The sequence below is a fragment of the Balaenoptera ricei genome, chromosome 5 (assembly GCF_028023285.1).
Source record: "Balaenoptera ricei isolate mBalRic1 chromosome 5, mBalRic1.hap2, whole genome shotgun sequence".
In the NCBI taxonomy this organism is placed as follows: Eukaryota; Metazoa; Chordata; class Mammalia; order Artiodactyla; family Balaenopteridae; genus Balaenoptera; species Balaenoptera ricei.
The window spans coordinates 8,992,961-9,017,999 of NC_082643.1; the positions used below are offsets into that span (position 1 = coordinate 8,992,961).

Genomic DNA, 25,039 nt, shown 5'->3' on the forward strand with positions numbered 1-25,039 from the left:
GAAAAGTTCTACTCGTGAAGAGCAGCTAGGGATGAGGGTTTATATACCAAGGTTAGGGAAGGGGGAGAAATAAATGAAACAATTTCCATTGGGAGACAGATGGGCTTTTACGGGGACACATGGAAGATAGGATAGCTTGTGATAATGTTTGTTTCTGCAATTTCTCATCCAAGTGCAAGTGTGGGGTCTTTTTCCTGGCAGTGAAGCTCGCTTGCCTGCCCACCCAGGAGAGGATTTATAGCTGCTTCACTCTTCGAAGCCTCTGCCTTTAGTGAGATGAGGAAAGCTTTGAAGGCTTCTTTCCACAACAGCTCTATCTCTGACGTCTTCAGTTGAAAATCATCCTTATACCGTTTTGGGTCCCTACATTTGGAAGGGAAAGGGAGAGAGTGTTCCTTAATATGCAGTAGAAACTATTTTTATTTATTTACTTTTTAAAATATTTATTTATTTATTTATATTTTATTTGGCTGCGTCGGGTCTTAGTTGCGGCATGAATGTGGGATCCAGTTCCCTGAACAGGGATCAAACCTGGGCCCCCTGCATTGGGAGCGCTTAGTCTTACCCACGGGACCACCAGGGAAGTCCCTATTTTTATTTTCAAGATGAAAAAGTAAGAATAGTAAATGTGATCAGGTATATTTTTAAAATAAATATTTAGGTTATGCGGGAGATCACTTGGGGTGCTATTCCCAGTGCGAGTTCTAAGAAACATTAGTTTCACAGAATGCTCTATGAAGAGGGGTTCTTAGTGAAGCAGCTTTAAGAACACTGCATACTGTTATGGAGTTGTGATGCACATAAGTAAAGCAAAGATGATGTCATATACTGAAAGAAATCTAGCTTCTTTGACCCTATATTTCTCAAAGTTATTTGACTTTGTGACACTGTTTTCCCATGTACACCTACTAGCATCCCACAGAAGTCATGTTCTTCTGGATATATGAAAACACAAATTGTAAGAACATCAATGTAATAATGTTATACAGTACTTCACAGTTTATTGTTGCACGAATCACCTTACTTAACCCTTAGGACACGTAGAGGCAGATACTCACAGTTAAGAGTATCTAAGATCTGTCAGAGAGAATACATAAGCCGTTGGTTCAGAAACCGGCCCCTGTGCTCAGAGGACAAGGAGAGACTGAAGAAAGAGGCAGCCCCTCCAGATTGGAAGGTAGCAGGTTTAATAAGCAAGGGAACTTGCAAGGCTTGTCTTGGGTGGCCGCAAGATGAGTAGATCTGCACCCGCCCGCCAGAATCCTGAAGTTCACATAGAGGCATTAACTGCTGGGTTCGGTCACATAGACTGTCCAGATGGTCTCAGCAGCACCTTACCCTCTCGAGGCTGCATCCTTGGGAAAGCTCCCACTATGGGCACAGGGGGCGGGGCATGCACTCTAAACACACGGGAGTGGGTGAGGAGCATTTGACTGCCCAGGTCCAGTTTGAGGGTCAGCGTCCTCTTGATCACCGCCTCCAGACATAAGCTCCTCCAGACAACTTGCAGATCTCAACGGCCTATTCACACAGTGAAGATTTTTTTTTTTTTTCTCACACCAAAGTCCAAAGCGGGTTGAGATAGGAGGCACCTGTAGGGAAGGAAAAAAATTACTTTTCCTCTCCTTATCTTAGTTTCATTGGCTGGGGCCTCACAGATCACACTGAGAAAAGACAGATGAACAAGAGAAAAACAGGTTTATTCACACGTGCATCCCACTTACACAGGGAAATACTCAGCGATGAGTAACTTTAAGGAGTGGTTAGAATTTGGGCTTCTAAAGCATCTTAGCGAAGAACAGTAATTTTGTAGAGAAGCGAGAAGACAAAAGATATGGACCTGGAGCTTCTGGGTTGGCAAATGGTGGGAAGGAAAATACACGAAGCAAGCAATGGTGGGTAAGGGCTAGTGAGTAAGGTGTGTGGTGTAGAGTCTCCCTCAGCGCCGGCTATCTCTGCTAGTCAGGTTGTTATCCCCTTCCTGGTGCGGGAAGCTGGGGACGGGAGGGCACCTTCACAAGGGGAATTTATGTTCTGTTTTCAGGTAGATGGGAGAGGCCAGAGAGCTCATTCTGTGTCTGCTTTTTTTCACTTGCCTTCAGCTTAAAATAACCCTCATGTTGGAGTGGCATATTTGGGGGTGGCAAATTCTACTACCCTTCTCCCCCTCTGCCCAGGTTCATTCAGGGGTGACTCAGGCTCCTTTCTGTCATTCTAGGCCTCAGGGCCATGAAATTCTCCAGTAGGTCTTTTGTGTTGGTTGGCAGATGGGGAAAGAGGGTATGAAAGGTCACATGGGAGGCTTTAGGGGCCAAGCCTGGAAGTGTCACACGTCGCCTTCCCTCACGTTCTGTTAGCTAGAACCCGGTCACATGGGCCCACCTAAGTGCAGCGGGGGCTGGGCAATGCCATCTGCCTGCGAGCCCCGGAGGAAGATGACATAGGATTGGCGAGGTGAACATACGGCGTTTTCTCTGCCGCGGTAGAATGTTAGGTCAGATAGATCTGGATATGGATCCCTTCTAATTGAGCAACCGTTCGTTGTGATTCATTCAGTATGTCCAGGCATGTGATTTCACTTTATTTCTTTCATTCACCCCAGTATAAAATAGGGCGGATGGTTCTCACATACTACTTCAGGGGCATTTGGGATACAAGGAGTGATGGAGTTTGAATAGTAGGTTTCGGGGAAAACTAAATGATTATTCCATTTGGAACATAGTGGCCATGAAACCTCTGGTCCCATAGCTTCTTTCTTATAATACTCTGTGTCTAATATATCCTGGGCCTCTCCCTGATCCCGTTTCGACCACAGATGACAACACGTCTCAGGGATCCTCCGCTCAGAGCTCTTCCGTATCGTTCTCCACGCCAAGAAGCTTTGTCAGTCTTGCTTCTGCCCCCGGAGTGTCCTGTCGTGCACGATCCTAAGAACTGGTTGACTCTGGTGGTTCCGTCTGCAGAGGCCGCTCATCACATGACTGGCCAATCTTCACAAGTCCTGAGTAAGTGTGATTACCTTTATGTCACTTTATCTGTATCCTCAATAGAGAGTCACTGTCTGAAGTAGAAGTTGTAGCAAATTTTAGATAGATTGCAAAATACTACACAATTGTTTGAATATGTGGTATGTGCATTATTGAAAACATTAACCTAAAGCTATTGTCAAATCCAAGTTTGTGTGCCTGATGCACAGTGAGGCCAGACAAACCGAAGCATTGGAGTTTGGAGCAGAGAAAGGTTTATTTCAAGTGCCAAGCAAGGAGAACAGGCAGTTTATGCTCAAAAGACCTAAACTCCCTGATGGGTCTCAGGGAAGAGTTTTTAAAGGCAAATTTTCAGGGAGGGCTGCAGAGTGTGTGACTTTCTTCTGACTGGTTGGTGGTGAGGTAACAGGATGGTGCTCTAGGAACCTCAGTCATCAGCTTTCTGGTTGTAACCAGTCTGGGGTTCAAGTGCTTATGGTCAGCCTGAAGTTACCATCTTCCACCTGGGTTGGGGTCTTAGTTCCTGTGGAAGCACTCAGAGATATGTGTCAGACTGTCTTGTATATCCCTTGGGGAGGAACCAGGACCCTGCCCCATCTCTGCACTATTGTTTCCTGACTGGCTTTCCTTCCTTTCTGCGTTCCCTCACTTCCTAGTTAGTAACAGTTTGAATCTGCCCTTTGGAACTCAGGGAAGGTCTCGGAGGTTGAAGCCTTTTTTCCTGCAATCAAGAAGCAGGAGGCGCGGAAAGCGTTTTGTACCTGGGAGCGCCCCACAGGGTCCCGCACGGTTTCGAAGCTATGATAATCATTACTCTGTCGTCACAAAGCTTGTGTAGTTCTTAGACTTGGTCATGGCCTTGACATCAGAATTTAATAACCATAGAGTATCCAGTCAAGATAAAGCCATACTTTGAAACGTTATGTTGTTTTAAAACTTTAGACATTTTGACCAGAGGTGAGGAAAAAAATGTTTAGCTTTGTGTTCTTGTTTTATATTTTATTCAATGCCATGGGATATCCTTTTACAACTTTGAGCTAATGTTCAAGGTCCAAAGCTTAAAAGGTATGAAGGTGAAATGTACAGTGAATCATAAGCTACCTAGTTCCCCTCCCAGAAAGCAGTTACAGAGTAGAGTTTCTTGTGTAACCTTTGAAAGATATTCTCTCTATATATAAAAACATATAGAAATAATAAATCTTTTTAAAAATGGTAGCATACATGCTTTGGCAACTTGCTTTTTTCCCCTAAACAGTATATCTTGGAGATCATTATGTTACAGCACCTATACGACTGCCTCATTCCATTTAATGGCTGAGTAGTATTCTATTGGGAGGATGTACATAAATTTTTGCTATTATAACAGTTGTTGTAACATGCATTTCTTTGTACATACATAAATTTACACGGGCAGGGAAATGTCCAGAAAGCAAAATTACTGGGTCAAATTGTATGTGCGTTTTAAATCCTGAGAGATTTTGCCAAATGGCCCTCCACAGAAGTCAGGGCCACCATGTTGTCCAACTCTAAGTGGTTACCATTCATACTGTCACCCTTGGAATTGGGCAACATAGCTCTGACAGAAGATGCACCAGTTTACACTCAATCAATATGAGAGCATCAGCCCACACACTTCGCCACAGTGTGAACCAAACTTTGGTCTATACCATTCTGAAAAGAAGAATCTCTCTTTTTTTTTCTTTTTTTTTGGGGGGGGGCAGGCCACACTGCTTGTGGGATCTTAGTTCCCTGACCAGGGATCAAACCTGGGCCCCCTGCAGTGGAAGCGTGGAGTCCTAACCACTGGACCGCCAGGGAATTCCCAAGAATCTCTCTCTTTTTTTTTTTTTTTAAATTTATTTTCTTTTGCTGCATTGGGTCTTCGTTGCTGCCCGCGGACTTTCTCTAGTTGCGGCGAGCAGGGGCTATTCTTTGTTGCGGTGCGCGGGCTTCTCATTGCAGTGGCTTCTCTTGTTGTGGAGCATGGGCCCTAGGCGCGTGGGCTTCAGTAGCTGTGGCACGCGGGCTCAGTAGTTGTGGCTCATGGGCTTAGTTGCTCCGCAGCATATGGGACCTTCCCGGACCAGGGATAAAACCTGTGTCCCCTGCATTGGCAGGTGGATTCTTAACCACTGAGCCACCAGGGAAGTCCCCAAGAATCTCTTAATTTGAATTTGAATTTTCTCATTATGAATGAAGTTGTGCTGGTTTTGCTATATTCAGTTCCATTTGTACATCATATTCTAGAAGCTATCAGTTCTCCCCCTTACCTATTTTTCAATTTGTTGTTAGTTTCTTTCTTTTTTATTTAGAAGCTTTTAAACTACTAAGACAATTCTTTTTTTTTTTTTTGCAGCATCTTCCCATATCACTTATTTATTTTATTTTTTTAAATTAATTTTTATTGGAGTATAGTTGCTTTACAATGTTGTGTTAGTTTCTGCTGTACAGCACAATGAATCAGCTATACATATACGATAATTCTTTATCCACAGTATGAGTTGCAATTTTTTTCTTTAGGTTACTAAAATTTTTTTTTACTTTGTGGTATTTTTGCCATGCATAATTATTTTTAAACATTTTTATGCAGGCTACTATATTAACATTTTCTTTTATGGTTTCTAAATTTGGGTCATACCTCAAAAAGTTTACCTCATGATGAAATTTAAAGATTTCCCGTGCTCCTATTAGAATTTTTATTGTTTCATTTTTTAAGTTGATTTTTATAGGATTATATCTGATTTATAATGTTGTGTTAGTTTCTGCTGTACAGCAAAGTGAATCAGTTATATATATACGTATATCCACTCTTTTTTAGATTCTTTTCCAATACAGGTCATTCAGAGTACTGAGTACAGTTCCCTGTGCTATACAGCAGGTTCTTATTATTTATCTAATTTATATATAGCAGTGTGTATATGTCAATCCCAATCTCCCAACTTATCCCTCCCCCACATTGTTTCATTTTTATGTTTAAATCTTTGAACTATATGGAGTTTATCTTGATTAAACTTCATTTTTTTTCTGGATCAATTTCCAGTTGTCACACATTATTAAATGATCTGTTTCATTCCCCACTAATATGCAATGCCACCTTCATCATATACTGAAGTCTCATGTGTATTTGGGTCCATTTGTGAAGTCTCTGCTAACTTAATCTGCCTTTCATGCATCTGGGTCATACTATTTTAGTTACATTAGTTTGAAAATATATTTTAACAGTTGATATGTTTGTTTTTGAGAATTGTCTTTTAAAGGTACAAAAATTCAGTTTGTAACCTCAGTGATATTAAAATATTGTTACTGAGCTAATTTTAAAATATATCCATCTATACAAGGTGTTCATAAAGTCTGAAAACATAGATAATATTATTTTATTTTTTACAGATTAAAAATGTCCTTGATGACATTATATGTCGTGTGTGTATGTGTGTGCATTTGTATTTGTTTATTCACCTATGGATGTTTTCAGACTTTATAGATACCCTATGGAAGTTTCAGTTTGAAAATCATGAAGTCAATCAAGTAATCAAGCATAAATATGAACTATCAACAAATTTTTTCAGAAACCTGAATTTGAGCTTTTAATTCCAAAGATACTTTATCAGGGAAAAAAATTTTTTTCCCAGATCTGTGCGTAATAAATGTTGTCCAGGATGTTATCCTTCAAAAAGATATTTTATGGGTTATGCCATCAGAAATGGAAAATACGATCTATTTCTTACATTAAAGAACTTAGAAGCTGAGGGAGTTTTTTGGGGGGTGCATATTTATCATGGCTGATTTTACACCCCTCAGGGCAGTGTTGGGCATCTTTGCAAGAATCCTCTCTCAACACACTGGTCCAGATGCTTAAAACTGCCATCGTCTCTCAACTGTTTTGTTGGACTGAAACCATTCAGTGACCACAATGTTAAAGCTCTTCTAGAAGTGATGAAAGAAGTGTATAAGGTAAGGGTTCATTTAAAGGAATGTATATACCATTTTACTAAATCAAGATCTCTTAGTTCTTAGTCATTTGGAGGCTTGTTTTGTTTTATTTTCCACATCAAGAATGAAAATATTTTATTTAGCCCTTAATAATTCAGAATTTTGCTTGTTTTGCTAACTGGATAAACGCTGGTGGAATATGTTACATATTATCTATAATATATTAGAGGCACAGATACTCAGATAGGAGAATGATTCAGCATTTTCATAATAAAACATAATCCAGAAGTAACCTAAAGCTACTAATAAACCTAATGATTATTGGAGGATAGGGAGGAGACAGAGCATTTTAAATAAAATAATTAAATTGATATTGTTTAGTTGAAAAATAATTAGCTAACGTAAGATGCTTTTATAAATATAAATTGCTCAATTGGCAATCAAAGCAAATTTCACCACAAAATATCAATCTCAATAGGAGAAAATATTATGTACAAAAGTTAGTGCTGGGACTTCCCTGGTGGCGCAATGGTTTAGAATCTGCCTGCCAATGCAGAGGACACGGGTTTGATCCCTGATCCGGGAAGATCCCACATGCCACGGAGCAACTAAGCCCGTGCGCCACAACTACTGAGCCTGCGCTCTAGAGCCTGCGAGCCACAACTACTGAGCCCGCGTGCCACAACTACTGAAGCCTGTGTGCCTAGAGCTTGTGCTCCGCAACAAGAGAAGCCACCTCAATGAGAAGCCCGTGCACCGCAATGAAGAGTAGCCCCTGCTCGCCGCAACTAGAGAAAAGCCCGTGTGCAGCAATGAAGACCCAACACAGCCCAAAATAAATAAATAAATAAATAAATAAATAAATAAATTTATTAAAAAAAAAAGTTAGTGCTTTTCAGAAGTAATAATGCACTGGTATTTAAAAAGTAGTGTATTTCTTCCCATCTTTATTGAGATATAACTGATATAGAACATTGTGTTAGTTTAAGGTGTACAACGTGTTGATTTGATACACTTATGTATTGTAAAACGCTTATACATTACAAAATGATTACCACCATAGCTTTAGCTAATACCTCCATCACCTCATATAGTTACCATTTTTTACTGTGGTGAGAACACTTAAGATCTACTCTCCTAGCAACTTTCAACTATATAGTACATATTGTTAACTACAATATAATCACCATGCTGTACATTAGATCCACAGAACTTATTCATCTTTTTTTTTTTTCACCCCCCCCCCAGAACTTATTCATCTTATAACTAGAAGTTTGCACCCTTTGACTAACATTTCTCCATTTCCCCCACCCCCCCAACTATGGAAACTACCAATCTACTCTGTTTCTATGAGCTTAGCTTTTTTAGATTCCATGTATAAGTGATAACCTACTGTATTTGTCTTTCTCTGTTTGACTTATTTCACTTAGCATAATGTCCTCACGGTCCGTCCATATTGTTGCAAATGGCAGGATTTCCTTGTTTCTCATGGCTGAATAATATTCCAGTGTGTGTGTGTGTGTGTGTGTGTATACACCATATCTTCTTTATCCATTCATCTGTCCGTGGACACTTAGGTTGTTTCCCTGTCTTGGTTATTCTAAATAATGCTACAATGAACATGGGGCTGTAGATATCTCTTTGAGATTGTAATTTCATTTCCTTTGGATATATACTCAAAAGTGGGATTGCTGGATCATATGGTAGTTCTAGCTTTAATTTTTAAAGGAACCTCCATACTGTTTTCCATAGTGGCTGCACCAATTTACATTCCCACTAACAGTGCACAAAGGTTCCCTTTTCTCCACATCCTCACCAGCACTTATCTTTTGTCTTTTTAATGACAGCCATTCTAACAGGTATGAGGTGATACCATACTGTGGATTTGATTTGCACTTCCCTGATGATTCGTGATGTTGAGCACCTTTTCATGTACTTGTTAGCCATCTGTATGTCTTCTTTGAAAAAATATCACTTCCTCTGCCCATTTTTTAATTGGATTGTTTGATTTTTTTTTTCTCTCTTATATGACTTCTGTATATTTTCTGTATATATTTTGGATATCAATCCTTTATCAGATATATGGTTTGAAAATTTTTTCTCCCATTCCATAGGTTGCCTTTTCATTTTGTTGATTGTTTCTTTTTCTGTGCAGAAGCTTTTCAGTTTGATGCAGTCTCATTTATTAATTATTGTTTTTGTTGCTTGTGCTTTTGGTGTCATATCCAAAAAATCATTGCCAAGACCAATGTCAAGGAGCTTTCCCCTAATGTTTTCTTCTAGGAGTTTTATGGATTTCGGTCTTCTGCTTAAGTCTTTAATCTATTTCAAGATAATTTTTCTGAGTGGTGTAAGATTGGGGTTCAATTTCATTCTTCTGCATGTGGTTATCCAGTTATCCCAGTTGCATTTATGGAGGAGATTATTCTTTCCCCAGAGAGTATTCTTGGCTCCATTGTCATATACTAGTCAATCAAATATGTGAGAGTTTATTTCTGGGCTCTTGTTTCTGTTCCATAGGTCTATTCGTCTGTTTTTCTGCCAGTACCATACCGTTTTGATTACTATAGCTTTGTAGTATAGCTGTAAATCAGGACATGTGATACCTCCAGCTTTGTTCTTCTTTTCAGGATTGATTTGTTTATTCAGGGTCTGAATTGCATTGTCTGATTGCATTGCGTTTATAGATGGCTTTAGGTAGTATGGACATTTTAACAGTACTCTCCCAAGCCATGAACATTGGATATCTTTTCATTTATTTGTGTTTTCTTCAATTTCTTTCATCATAATCTTATAGCTTTCAGTGTACAGATCTTTCACCTCCTTGGTTAAATTTATTCTTAAGTATTTTATTGTTTTTGATGCTTTTGTGAATGGCCAATTAGAGTTTTAAGAAGACAAATAAGAATCCTGAGGAGGGCTTCCCTGGTGGCACAGTGGTTGGGACTCTGCCTGCCAATGCAGGGGACACGGGTTCGAGCCCTGGTCTGGGAGGATGCCACGTGCCGCGGAGCAGCTGGGCCCGTGAGCCACAACTGCTGAGCCTGCGCGTCTGGAGCCTGTGCTCCGCAGCGGGAGGGGCCGCGACGGTGAGAGGCCCGTGCACCGCGATGAAGAGTGGTCCCCGCTCGCCGCAACTGGAGAAAGCCCTCGCACAGAAACGAAGACCCAACACAGCCAAAAATAAATAAATAAATAAATAAATTTATTTAAAAAAAAAAAAAAAAAAAAAAAGAATCCTGAGGAGTCAAATATTTTTAAAAGTAAAAGGGAAATGTTTGACATAAAATAATTGGAGATTTAAAAAGTAAGAAACTTTATGAAGACTTAAAAAGATGTTTGGTAATGGACTCCTTTTGTTTAGAAAAAGTGGACATTACAATTTGTAGTTTCATCATATTTTTCATTCTTGATATTAGTTATTTACCTCTTTATTTTTTTTTTTTTCGTTCAGTCTTACCAGGAAGGTTTTTTTGTAAGACCCAACCTGTTAATTTGTTGATCTTCTCTCCTATACATCTGCTTTTTATTTCCTTAATTTATGTTTGTAGATTTCTTATTTCCTGCCTTCTATCTCTTGGATTAATTTGGATTAATTGGATGTGATGTAGGCTTATTTATAACATTGATTTTCTAGCATTGCTTCTTCTGGGAAGCCTTCTCGAACCCCTAAAGTCCTTCTCCAATAAAAACTGTATCCTAGGTGCCTGATTACTTGTTTTTACCTACTAGATCATGGTTTGGCAATCTATGCCCATAGGCAGCCTCCTTTTTTTTATAAAGAAAATTTTATTGAGGCACATCCATACTCACTTATTTACTTATTGTCTAAAGGTGTTTCATGCTACAAAATGGCAGGGTTGAATAGTTGCACCAGAAACTGTATGATCCGAAGCTCAAAATATTTACTATCTGGTTTTAAGAGTTTGCTGACTACTCTTCTAGACAGTAAGCGATGTATAAACCAGGACAATTTTTAGCATATGTTTTGTCTCATGCCTGATAAATAGTGTGTGCTAAATTAATATTCACTAATTCATAGAGAAAGGGATGAATTTGTCAAAAGTACCTTAGATTGTTTTGTGCTTTTATCCTCAAGATCTAGAAACTGTTTCCAGTGAACCTGTGCCCTAGGAATTGGTTTACTAATCTCCACTGGCAATGTTTTATATCTTTTACAATATTTGTAAAAATTGGAGAAATTATGGATCAAAAAATGGAAGTTTTCTAGAACTCTACTTCATCATTGACCAATGCATTGGGTTTATAGAGCTCTATTCTAATTATCTATATGCTAGCATATATAAAAATAGATGAGGGCTTCCCTGGTGGCGCAGTGGTTGAGAATCTGCCTGCCAATGCAGGGGACACGGGTTCGAGCCCTGGTCTGGGAAGATCCCACATGCCACGGAGCAACTAGGCCCGTGAGCCACAATTACTGAGCCTGCGCGTCTGGAGGCTGTGCTCCGCAACAAGAGAGGCCACGATAGTGAGAGGCCCGCGCACCGCGATGAAGAGTGGCCCCCACTTGCCGCAACTAGAGAAAGCCCTCGCACAGAAACGAAGACCCAACACAAGCCATAAATAAATAAACAAATAAATAAAAATTTTAAAATAGATGAAATCACTTATTGATTGAAAATGAAAATCACAGGTCGTATTCTCTTTAAGGTAAACAAAGCTAATTGTCAACTGCCAGAAATACTTTCAACATAAATGAACTATCCACTTTGTTGAACTTCTATGAAGAGAGAAGAAGAGTGATCTGTAGGGATAAAAACCTGGTAAGAATATCATTTTTACTTTCTGAAGTTTTTCATACTTTAAAGGGGGAACACATTAGTAGCTAGGTAGGTATCTTTTTTGATAAATTAAGATTTGAAAATTTCCTCATTGCAGTGCTGAATTTGCTAAAATAGATGATCATGGAAAACTTAAACACCTTTCAGTCACAAAACAAACGCATTTTCCTAGAAATTTGTTTCTAGTTAATATAGATTCTTACAAATTCTAAAAAGTGTGGAAGTAAATAATTTAAGGTGGTGAGGTAAAGGAATGAACGAAGTTTTCCTTTTCTTTTGATTATCAAAACTATTATCTCTTTTTAATTATTAGATACCTGCAGAAAACCTCAGTCCCATTATTTTCAGTGATTTTCCATTTGTCTTTAATTTGCTCTCCAAAATTAAATTATTGCAAGCTAATTCCCATATAAAAATGCTGATATGTATGTCTTACTTTTTTATTATGTAAAATGTTCAAACATATACAAAATAGAGATAATGCTGTATTAAACCACAGCACACATTTTCAGCCATCATTAACATTTTGCCATACTTTCTTCATTTATCATTTTTGTTATTTTTGTAATTGTTACTATTATTGCTGAAGTATAATATTTTAAAGCAAATCCCAGGCCCAATTTCTTTTCACCTCGCCATACTTCAGTACATTATTTCTGGTTGCTTCACTTTTGTTCATGCTGAGATTAATCAGTGGGTTCAGGTGGTGAACACATTCTTCCATTGTAATATTTCCCATCAACCTTTTTAAAAATAATTAAATCACAGTTGGTGTACAATATTATATAAGTTACAGGCGTACAATATAATGATTCACAATTTTTAAAGGTTATACTTCATTCATAGTTATTATAAACTATTGGCTATATTCCCCATGTTGTACAGTATATGCTTGTAGCTTATTTTATATCTAATGATTTGTGCCCCTTACTCCCCTACCCCTATATTGCCCCTCCCTGCTTCCCTCTCGCCACTGGTAACCACTAGTTTGTTCTCTCTATCTGTGAGTCTGCTTCTTTTTTGTTTTATTCACTAGTTTGTTGTATTTTTTAGATTCCACATATAAGTGATATCATTCAGTATTTGTCTTTCTCTGTCTGACTTCCTTCACTTAGCATAATGCCCTCCAAGTCCATCCATGTTGCTGCAAATGGCAAGATTTCATTCTTTTTTATGGCTGAACAGTACTCCTTTGTATATGTATACCACATCTTTCTTATCCATTCATCCATTGATGGACACAGGTTGCTTTCATATATTGGCAATTGTAAATAATGCTGCTATGAGAAGAGTTAACACCTGTCCTTCTCAAACTACTCCAAAAAATTGCAGAGTAAGGAACACTTCTGAACTTATTCTATGAAGCCAGCATCACCTTGATACCAAAACCAGACAAAGATATCACAAAAAAAGAAAATTACAGGCCAATATCACTGATGAACATACATGCAAAGATCCTCAACAAAATACTAGCAAACCAAATCCAACAATACATTAAAAGGATCATACACCACGATCAAGCGGGATTTATCCCAGGGATGCAAGGATTTTTCAGTATCCACAAATTAATCAATGTGATATACCACATTAACAAATTGAAGAATAAAAGCCATCCAGTCATCTCAATAGATGCAGAAAGAGCTTTTGATAAAATTCGACATCCATTTATGATAAAAACTCTCCAGAAAGTGGGCATAGAGGGAACCCACCTCAACTTAATAAAGGCCATATATGACAAACCCACAGCTAACATCATACCCAATGGTGAAAAGCTGAATGCATTCTCTTTAAGAACAGGAACCAGGCAAGGATGCCCACTCTCACTACTTTTATTCAATATCGTTTTGGAAGTCCTAGCAACAGTACAGAGAAGAAAAGAAATAAAAGGAATCCAGATTGGAAAGGAAGAAGTAAAACTGTCACTGTTCACACATGACATGATGCTATACATAGAAAATCCTAAAGATGCCACCAAAAAACTATTAGAGCTCATCAATGAATTCGGTAAAGTTGCAGGATACAAAATTAATATACAGTAATCTGTTGCATTTTTATACACTAACAACGAACTATCAGAAAGAGAAATTAAGGGAACAATCCCATTTACATCAAAAAGAATAAAAAACTAGGAATAAACCTACCTAAGGAAGCAAAATACCTGTACTCTGAAAACTGTAAGACGTTGATGAAAGAAATCAAAGATGTCACAAACAGATGGAAAGATACACTGTGTTCCTGGATTGGAAGAATCAATATTGTTAAAATGACCATACTAACCAAGGCAATCTACAGATTCAGTGCAGCCCTTATCAAAATACCAATGGCATTTTTCACAGAACTAAAGCAAGTAATTTTAAAATTTGTATGGAAACACAAAAGACCCCTAATAGCCCAACCAATCTTGAGAAAGAAGAACAGAGCTGGAGGAATCATGCTCCCTGACTTCAGACTATTCTACAAAGCTACAGTAATCAAACCAGTATGGTACTGGCACAGAAACAGACACATAGATCAATGGAACCAAATAGAGAGCTCAGAAATAAACCCACACACTTATGGTCAGTTAATCTATGACAAAGGAGGCAAGAGTATACAATGGAGAAAAGACAGTCTCTTCAATAAGTGGTGCTGGGAAAACTGGACAGCTATATATAAAAGAATGAAATTAGAACACTCCCTAACACCATACACAAAAATAAACTCAAAGATTAAAGACATAATGTGAGGCCAGATACTATAAAACTCTTACAGGAAAACATAGGAAGAACACTCTTTGACATAAATCACAGCAAGATATTTTTTGACCCACCTCCTAGAGTAATGAGAATAAAAACAAAAATAAATAAATGGGACCTAATTAAACTTAAAAGCTTTTGCACAGCAAAGTAAACCAGAAACAAGACGAAAAGACAGCCCTCAGAATGGGAGAAAATATTTGCAAACAAAGCAACTGACAAAGGATTAATCTCCAAAATATACAAACAGCTCATGCAGCTCAATATCAAAAAAAAAAACCAAACAACCCAATCTAAAAATGGGCAGAAGACCTAAATAGACATTTCTCCAAAGAAGACATACAGATGGCTGACAAACACATGAAAAGATGCTCAACATCGCTAATTATTAGAGAAATGCAAAACAAAAATACAATGAGGTATCATCTCACACCAGTCAGAATGACCATCATCAAAAAAATTTACAAACAGTAAATGCTGGAGAGGGTGTGGAGAAAAGGGAACCCTCTTGCACTGTTGGTGGGAATGTAAATTGATACAGCTACTATGGAGAACAGTATGGAGGTTCCTTAAAAAACTAAAAATAGAACTACCATATGACCCAGCAGTCCCACTACTGGGCATATATCCAGAGAAAACCAGAATTCAAAAAGACACATGCACCCCAGTGTTCATTGCAGCACTATTTACAGTAGCCAGGGCATGGAAGCAACGTAAATGTCCATCAACAGAGGAATGGGTGAAGAAGATGTGGTACATATGTACAATGGAGTATTACTCAGCCATAAAAAGGAGTGAAACTGGGTCATTTGTAGAGACATGGATGGACCTAGAGACTGTCATACAGAGCGAAGTAAGTCAGAAAGAGAAAAACAAATATTGTATATTAATGCATATATGTGGAATCTGAAAAAAGTGCTATAGACAATCTTATTTACAAGGCAGAAATAGAGACACAGACGTAGAGAACAAGCATATGGATACCAAGGGGGAAAGGAGAGGGTGGGATGAATTGGGAGATTGGGAGTGACATATAAACACTATTGATACTATGTATAAAATAGATAACTAATGAGAACCTACTATATAGCACAGGGAACTCTACTCAGTGCTCTGTGGTGACCTAAATGGGAAGGAAATCCAAAAAAGAGGGGATATATGTATATATATACCTGATTCACTTTACTGTACAGTATAAACTAACACAATATTGTAAAGCAACTATACTCCAATTAAAAAAAAATAAGAAACAGTATGGTACTGGCACAGAAGCAGACACATAGACGAATGGAACTGAATAGAGAGCTCAGAAATAAACCCACACACTACGGTCAACTAATCTATGACAAAGGAGGCAAGAGTATAAAATGGAGAAAACACAGTCTCTTCAATAAGTGGTGCTGGGAAAACTGGACAGCTACATGGAAAAGAATGAAATTAGAACATTCTGTAACACCATATACAAAAATGAACTCAAAGTGAATTAAAGACCTAAATGTAAGACCACATACTATAAAACTCTTAGAGGAAAACATAGGCAGAACGCTGTTTGACATAAATCACAGGAATATTTTTTTTCGATCCATCTCCTGGAGTAAGGGAAATAAAAGCAAAAATCAACAAATGGACCTAGTTAAACTTAAGAGCTTTTGCACAGCAAAGGAAGCCATTGACAAAACGAAAAGACAACCTACCGAATGGGAGAAAAATATTTGCAAATTATATGACTGATAAGAGATTAATATCCAACATATATAAACAGGTAATACAACTTAGCATCAAAAAAACAAACCACCCAATTAAGAAATGGGCAGAAGAGCTGAACAGACATTTTTCCAAAGAGGAAATGCATTTGGCCGACAGGCACATGAAAAGATGCTCAACATGGTTGATCATCAGGGAAACGCAAACCAAAACCACAATGAGTTGTCCCCTCACACCTGTCAGAATGGCCATCATCAAAAAGAACACAAATAACAAATGTTGGTGAGGATGTGGAGAAAAGAGAACCCTCCTTCTGGGGTAATGAGTATCCCAGAAGGAGAAGAGAAGGAGAAGGGAGCACAGAGCTTATTTAGAAAAAATAATAGCTGAGGACTTCCCAAAGCTGGGAAAGGAACTGGATATACAAGTGCGTGAAGCTAATAGAACACCTTATTATCTCAATGCAAAAAGACCTTCTCCAAGGCACATTATATTAAAACTGGCAAAAGTCAGTGATAAAGAATTTTAAAGACAGCCGGGGAACAAAAGACAGCAACCTACAAAGATAGCCCCACTAAACTATCAGCAGATTTCTCAGCAGAAACTCTACAGACTAGGAGAGAGTGGAATGACATACTCAAAATATTGAAAGATAAAACCTGTCACCCAGTGTGGAGGAAAGGGAACCCTTGCACACTGTTGGTGGAAATGTAAATTGGTGTAGCACTGTGGTAAATAGTATGGAGGGTTCTCAAAAAACTGAAAATAGAATTGCCATATGACCGAGAAATTCCACTCCTGCGTATATAGTTGAATTTGGAAAGATACATGCATTCCATCAACCTTTAATGAATAACTTCATCCATTGCATTGTTAAAGTTTGAAAAATGGTGATATTTCTGATCTTATCATTCCTTCCAAAATTATTAACTGGAATTCTGTAAAGAACTTTTCCCTGTCAATCAGGGCCATTTGGTTACCCTGAAAAATATCAGTCCTATATGAAGGTAGAATGATGCTTAATCTTTTTCCTTTCATAATTAAATGTTGCCAAATTACTGTACGTAGTGGTTGTACCAACTTACGTTGCTACCAGCAACGTATGAAAAGCTTCTTTCACACACTCTCACCGATGCAGTGTTACCAAGCTTTGTGATCTTTTCCAGATGTGATGGCTTAATCATAACATTTCAGTTTAATTTTAATTGTGTTTCTTATTATTACATAGTGCCTGAATCCTATACTCTTTTTATTTATGTATTTATTTATGGCCGGGTCAGGTCTTAGTTGCGGCGTGCGGGCTCTTCGTTGCAGCGCGTGGGCTTCTGTCTAGTTGTGGCGTGTGGGCTTCTCTCAAGTTGTGGCGTGCAGGCTGCAGAACACGTGGGCTCTGTAGTTGTGGCGCGGGCTCCAGAGTGCGTGGGCTCTGTAGTTGTGGTGCGTGGGCTCAGTAGTTGCAGCACGCAGGCTTAGATGCCCAGCGGCATGTAGGAATCCCAGTTCCCCGAAGAGGGCTCGAACCCGTGTCCCCTGCATTGCAAGGTGGATTCTTAACCGCTGGACCACCGGGGAAGTCCCTGAATCCTCATATTCTTCAGTTAATATTCATTGTTCTTCTACTATGAGGAATACTGAAATTATCTCGTAACTGTTCTTTCCCACTCCCTTCATTCTCTTCCTCAATCCAGTTTTAGTTACTATGTTCTTAGTGTTAGTCTTTAGATTTTCTTATTTGCTTAAGAGTCTTGGAGCTTGATTTGTAAGCCACAAGTGATATCTTTTCTTCCCGGATAGTGCCTGTGAGTCATTCAGTGAGTTTATTCTGCTTTCCACTTACTCTCCCCTCTGCTTCTTCTCTCCTAGTTGTATTGTTCCCACACAACATTTACATGCTGTTTTGTGTCTCTTATCGCCATCAGCCTGAGCTTTTAGTTATGTATCTATAATCCTCATCCCAGCCCCTACCCCCAGACATTATGCTGAAGATTTCCCAAACATTTTCTTGATTGCTGAGGCTTGTTTTCTAGGCCATTCCTCAGGAAAGGTTTGTATCTGTTTATCTATGATACTTGTACTTTAAAGACTCACATGGTGAGACATGGAGAAGTCTGGGACATCACATGCACAAAATGAGCCGTTTCAGTTATCAAGCATTTCCTTTATATACCCTATTAATTATATAGCTTACATGACATTTTCCAGTGAGCCATGCCCCATAAATCTATAAATTCCATGTTTCTTTATAATAAGCAGCCTAGATAGACAAGGTACATCCTGCTAAAAGCATTCTGTAGTTAAGGACTCTTCCTTTAGTTGTGGTTATTAGTGTCTGTCATCAGCATGTTTACAAGGAGATTTGACTGAATCATCTCCTCTTTTGTTTCCCAGCTACCCCTTTTAAAAATTTTCCTAACATCCCTGGTAATGAGAGAAAATAGATTGTCTTTCCTTGCGAAGCCTACCTGCCCCTTAAGTGTCCTTTAAACAAGTCCTTCCCTACATGGTACTTTCTTCTACAGCAGCGCTCTATCTAACCTCTCTACTGTGTTAATGAGGGTTGGGTGGACAGTGGACCCAGGCAGGTTGCATATTATGAAGCATTAGGGAAGATTCGAGGACAAGAAAACTCTAGTTGTAGTTGTCAAGGGTGAAGTTAGAAAGCAGACGCCAGAGTCCTGTCTTCCAAGGGAGAGATGATGGATGTAGTCAAAATTGTAAGCTCCGAACTGTATTACCAATTCAAATGCATCAATGTAGAGAGGGGAAACCAGTACATGGAGAATGGGTGTAGAGGAGCTGGAAATTAAGTTAAGCTGCAGGTTTCCAGTCCAGTTCTTGGCTAGGTGACAGGAGGGGGGCCTGCAACAGGCCACATACACCTCTCCCTGCTGTAGTCAGTGGAGGGCTTTGCTGGACACTCCCTGTCACTCAGAGCCGCAGGACACGTTGCTCGGCCATCAGAATCGCGACGCATCCCAGAGCTGCAGACTCCTGGACCACAGGAAGAGAAGACCCACCACCAGGAAGGACCAGAAATGGCACTTTTCCATTTCCCTGCAAACCTGGAATTTCTTTACAACAAACATCTTAAGGAACAACCAGAAGAATCTAGGAGCATCATATATCAAATTCCCAGTACTTAGTGGTGGCAGAGATCTGGGACAGGGCCTTCCCAAGCCTAGAGCCACAGGCACACTTATCTCAGATGCTTGTGGAGGGCTTATATGGGCAACCACACTCAGCCTGGAAACCTGGGATGGCATAGCTGTTATCCATCTGTCCTGCTGTCACTATTGCAGGACAGGCCCCAAGAGGGTTGCATTGGTTTATAAATCCTAAATACTCCTTTACTGTCCTTGGGATAAAGCAGAAGCCCTAGAGGCATGTTGAGGTCAAAGCAAGGATAGCAAGTCCAACACTTGATTTCTAATCCAAGGGAGTTCAGCAGAATCAAGATGGTGGGACTAAATTGGTAAGGAAATGTTGAGAATTCAGAGAAGCTACATGGAAGTACTGTATTGGGGGGCCAAGAAGAATGCTAGCTACAAAATGAGGCCACCAGTGACATCTTTTTAGGGAGTTCCCATGCAAATCCAGTAGATGGATCACATAGATCCATCACATAGATCACAGATCTATGATCACAGATCACAGATCATAGATCATAGATCACATAGTAGAGGAGGAGTGGATTTTCTCTGGGAAAGGCTTTCCTCTAGTCTTCTTCCTACATCTGACACGTCTGGGCTCCGCCACTGCCCTTATATTTTTGAGGATTATGGTGGCAAGTCTGTGAAGTGGATAACACTGGATGTAATGCTTCCGCATGTTTAATACCACTGTCACCTGTAAGGATTATGTTTCCTATGATAAGTGATCTGAGATTATTTAGCTGTACATCCATGGTGAGTAATCCCCTGTATACAGTTCCTAGATGCCACAGATCCTGTGATCTCTTTATCTCCCGTAATATAGATACGATGCTCTTTTCCTTAAATAATTACAGTATGAGTGTATATAGCAACGGTAGGCATACATGTGTGCTATATAAAATATGTTTATTTGAAATATTAAACAATTCCTAGTATTCCTATGAGGATTCCTAAACTATTTCTTTTTCTAGGAATCCGAAGGGAAAAGAGTGCATGGATTTTGGGCAAATAATTCTGCAAGGAAAGGGTGAATCCCCTCCATTTACACTTAGAGTCAGACAGTCACCTAGTTGAAGACGCTCTGCGTCAGTTAAGCCAAGCTGAAGTCACTGACTTCCGGAAAATACTAGTGGTACAGTAAAAAGCCTCACTGGCTATTTTTGCTAACGTGGGAGGGAAACATTTATATAGTGTAGCACAGGAAGAGCCTGTGTTTGCAACTATAGTCGTCAGCCTAATGGTTTCCAGGATTCCTTGCTTACCCTTCAGAGAAAAGCTATGGGGTGTTTAATTGAACACTGGGGTTATGAGTTAACTATTAGTTACCTATGGCTACAGAAATGCTGCTTAATGAACCATCCCAAAGCACAGTGACTTAAAATAATAATTTTACAGATCTGCAATTCAGCTGAGGGTCTGCTAATCTAAGTTGAACTCATCTGGGTGGCTTTGCAGATTTTTGTCTATACTTGTTTACGTGTTTGCGAGTTGGCTGGGGATTGGCTGATCTAGGCTAGGTCTGGCTGGGGCAGTTTGGCCCCGGGCCCTGGTTCCTACGTTTTCCATCTTCTTCCTGGGACCCGCTAACATGTTCTCACAGCATTGTCAGAGGTACAAGACAGGAAGCCCAGTCACACGACAAACATTGCTTTAGTCAAAGCAGGTCACGTGGCTGAACTCAAGTCAAGGGCTGGCAAAATACACTCAGCCTCTTTAATGAGAGGAACTGCAAAGTCACATGCAAAAGACCTGGGTCAAGGCGGGGTGAAGAACTGGGGCTGTGAATGCAATCAGCAAGCAGCAGGTACAACAGATACTTATCCTGCATTTTGGCTCTAGTTTTAGTCGTAGACTTTCCAGTATATTGGTTCCAATTGTCGGCATCCTTCACTTCACTTCACACTCTGTGGGCACCTGTAGGGTTTTCACTGTGTGGTACCTCCGATCGTTTGCTCACAGAATAATGACTAACTTTGTAGGTGAGGGCTGGCATCTGTCCAGAAGGGAGTGAATTTTCCTGATATCAGCCATGAGGGGAAGAGTTAAGTTCTCAGAGAAGAAGTCAGAACCTGAGGGTGGGCCTCAGAGAGGAGAGGTATGCCCCCCAGCATGGGACTCTAATGGAAAACATAGAAACTGTTTTATAAGCCAGACTCTCTAGTTGTTGTCTCCCTCTGTACCTATCTTCCTTCAAATCTTGATTATGAGGAAATCAATAGAAAATGATTCTGCCTACAGGAGATGACAAAGAGGTAAGAAGGCAAACTTCAAGACAAACCCAATCAAAATATAGACTCTGAACAAGGCAAGGTTGTCAAGGCCCTTTATGAGCAGGTCCTGACTGTGGCAAAGGCAGACTTGCTAGTGTAAATGAGCAGAAATAGGAAAATCAGAAGCAAGCTTAATTTATTATTGGGCTTTCTGGATGGAATGTGAGGCAGGCCCTTGGAGATGATGGACAGTGGCCAAGGAGTTGGTTGATCAAAGCGCCAGTAAGTAAGATCTTCTAGGCAAACAGAAGAGAAAGAGAACTCTTAGTGAAGCTTGCTGATACTTGTATTAAAAAGATAAAAAGAAACAGACAGAAAGGGAAGGATAGAAGGAGTAGTTAGAGAGGTAGTAGGAAACCCAGGATAGTACTCAACTACAAAGCCCAGAGGTAGACTCTAGAAAAGACGGACCTGTTCTTATTGATGCCCACATGAGTATTCTGGCCAGTCAGCTCTGAAGGTTCCTACAAAGGTGTCATGCCCACGCTGATGGGGAGGGCTGTTTATCTGAAGTCCTAATGAGGGGAGAGGCAGGAGAAAACAAACAATTGTTGACTGGAGCCCAAGTTTTAAAGCCTGAATGATGAGAGGAAGATAAACAAGATAGAAGAATTGAGGAACTTAGTGGCCCAGGGGTTTGAAGCACATCAAAATTTGGTTCAAGACACTGGTCAACATAATTGGAGAATGCGGAGTCTTGCTAGAATCCCGCTTCACTTGGTTCACGCAGCCGTGGAAGGGACCCATGCCCTCACTATACAGTAATCGGACAGTAAATAGGTTCATGGCCTCCGCTGCTCAGAAGCAGATTGAGGGAGAACAGAGTACAGTTAGGTAAGGAGAGCGGATCCTGGGAATCCTGGTGATGGCAGGAGGTTTGAAACTTTTCCGTAAAGGTCAAGGCATTATATTTTAAATCTGGACCTGGGACTGTGTTCTCTTTCCTCAGGTTGAATTTATTAAAGAAATTCGTTCTGTGGGAGAAGGGGTGAAGTCCGGGTTCTTCCACTGTATATTTGAAGATACGACCAAGAAAGAATATGGGATGTTCATATAAACTGAAGAGGGCTCCTACGTGTGGTTTCCTGTCAATGTAAGTTTTTTTTTTTTTTAAAGTATTTGTTTATTTATTTATTTATGGCTGTGTTGGGTCTTCGTTTCTGTGCGCAGGCTTTCTCTAGTTGTGGCAAGTGGGGGCCACTCTTCATCGCGGTGCGCGGGCCTCTCACTATCGCGGCCTCTCTTGTTGCGGAGCACAGGCTCCAGACGCGCAGGCTCAGTAGTTGTGGCTCACGGGCCTAGTTGCTCCGCGGCACGTGGGATCTTCCCAGACCAGGGCTCGAACCCGTGTCCCCTGCATTGGCAGGCAGACTCTCAACCACTGCGCCACCAGGGAAGCCCCCAATGTAAGTTTTTTATTTGTTTTCTTATGGTTTTTCAGAACAGAAAAAGTATACCATATACTGTAACATGAACACAATATATACTAATGTGAAATTAGGTCACATAAAGCCTTGCTACTCAAAACATGCTCCACAGCGCAGAAGCTCCAGCGTTACCTGGAGCTGGTAGAAAAGCAGAATCTCAGGCCCAGATCAGAACATGTATTGTTTAATAAGATCCCCAGGTGATTCATATGAACATTAAATTTTTAAAGAGCTTGAATAAAGCATACTTGAGATATGATAAACGGCACATAAAGTGTCCAATTTGATGAATGTTGATGTACATCTATAGCCATGGTGAAGCTCAAGACAATGAACATATCCATCATCCCCCAGAGAGCCTCAGATCCCCTTCTGATCTTTCTCCTCCCTGCTTCTCCTCCTTGCCCCAGGAGTAGTGGTTGCCCAGGCAACCACTGGTCGGATTTCTGTCACTATAGCACAGTTTGAATTTCCTAGACGTTTACATACATGGACTCATAAGTAGTCTTCGTGTCTGTCCTCTTTCACTCAGCATAATTATACTGAGGCTCGTGCATATTGTTGTATGTATCATAGTTTATTCCCTTTTATTGCTGAGCAGTATTCCGTAGTTTAGATGTACCACACTTTGTTAATCTAGTCTCCTGTTGATGGATATTTGGGTGGTTTCCTAAATTTTAAGAGGCAGTAATCTAGAGTTTCAAATTAAGAGAAATTGTTAATAGAAGCCTAGAGATAATTGCTAATTCTAATAAGGTGATTCATTTATGCAATGATTATATTTTTACAAAGATCCTCAATATGTAAACATTTTCGTAAAGGAACAAAAAAACTTCCTTTCTGTATGAGTAACACAGAGCAAATAATTCTAAAAAGAATCACATGCTGAGCTTCAATTTATTGATCTCCTTTCCCATAAACTTCCAGAATGTTCTTCAGATGACATGGTGGAGTTTGGAACCCAGAAAGGACAGGGACAGGAGGAGAAGATGAATGGGAGTGAAAAAGTACTGAAAGGTGTTTTGTATCTTTTTTGAGAAAGAATGAACCTCTAAAAGATAGGAATGGCCAAGGTGTGCCAGTGGTAGGATTTTTATCAATCAACACGCTTTTGCTGGCTCTTTCTTGAGGTTCCCACATTGTATTAAATATTGTAGAAGATTCAAATTAGTGTGTAACACAATCTCTTTCCTCTTGAAACTTTTTGTATATGTAGATGGAGCGATAAGACTAAAACACCAGGAACTTTAGCAATTTTTTGAAATTATAGGCTGCTGATTTTAAGTGTTGTAATAGTTGTTGAGAAACACGGTAGGATAAGGAAGGAAGCAATCATGTGGGATTAGAAGCCCAGAGTTCTAGTCTTGAGTGCTGATGGCTGTGTAATTTAGCCTCTCTTGAGTTTTCAGTTTCCTCACCTATAAAACAGCTGTCATAATTTCTTTTCTGCCTGCTTTATAGAGCTGTTGTGAGATTAAAACAAGGTATATCAAAGCGTGAAGCACCATGAAAACTTCAGGGCACTATACAAATTTAAGAGATTTCATCAGGACTCTTTCCTTCCTCCTTCCACAGACCCTCACAGTCAACGGCGTCGGTCACCTTCCCTGACCCATATGCTTATCCCTGTAAGCACATCTAGGTCAAGACGGCATCACAGGGGAACGCTCCTCTGACACACACCTGACATGCCTGGTGCCCACTGCAGGTGTAGATAAAGTGTACCCTTCCTTCCTGGTGTCATTTTTGTACATGAATTTGAAGACAAAGACTGTAAAATTAAATAGTGAAAACCTTGGTTTATGAGGCTATCTGAGCATGTTTTTTCATATTCCAGATGTGCTATTAGTAACAAAATGCAAATTCACTTATTCAGTATTCTGAACTGTTAAAATTTGTATTTTAACTTATGGAAGAAATTTACTTTGTGTTTATAGCCTGTGTAAGAACCTCAAATTTTGATTTTCCTGAAGCCCATTTTGTTTCTAATTTCTGACTTTTAGAAAAGGGCACCAAACCTTTTTTTACTAAT

At 39.7% G+C, this 25,039-nt stretch overlaps 1 protein-coding gene across 1 annotated transcript in view; it reads left to right on the top strand.

The window, feature by feature from the left end:
- HERC6 (HECT and RLD domain containing E3 ubiquitin protein ligase family member 6) overlaps positions 1 to 25,039 on the top strand; it is a 66,488-nt gene that overhangs the window by 35,742 nt on the left and 5,707 nt on the right. Inside the window, 9 exon segments of the mRNA XM_059924325.1 lie at positions 2,816 to 3,005; positions 6,786 to 6,888; positions 6,890 to 6,938; positions 11,589 to 11,616; positions 11,619 to 11,701; positions 12,033 to 12,166; positions 20,282 to 20,368; positions 20,370 to 20,442; positions 22,530 to 22,671. Coding sequence (XP_059780308.1) covers positions 2,816 to 3,005; positions 6,786 to 6,888; positions 6,890 to 6,938; positions 11,589 to 11,616; positions 11,619 to 11,701; positions 12,033 to 12,166; positions 20,282 to 20,368; positions 20,370 to 20,442; positions 22,530 to 22,671 — 889 coding nt within the window.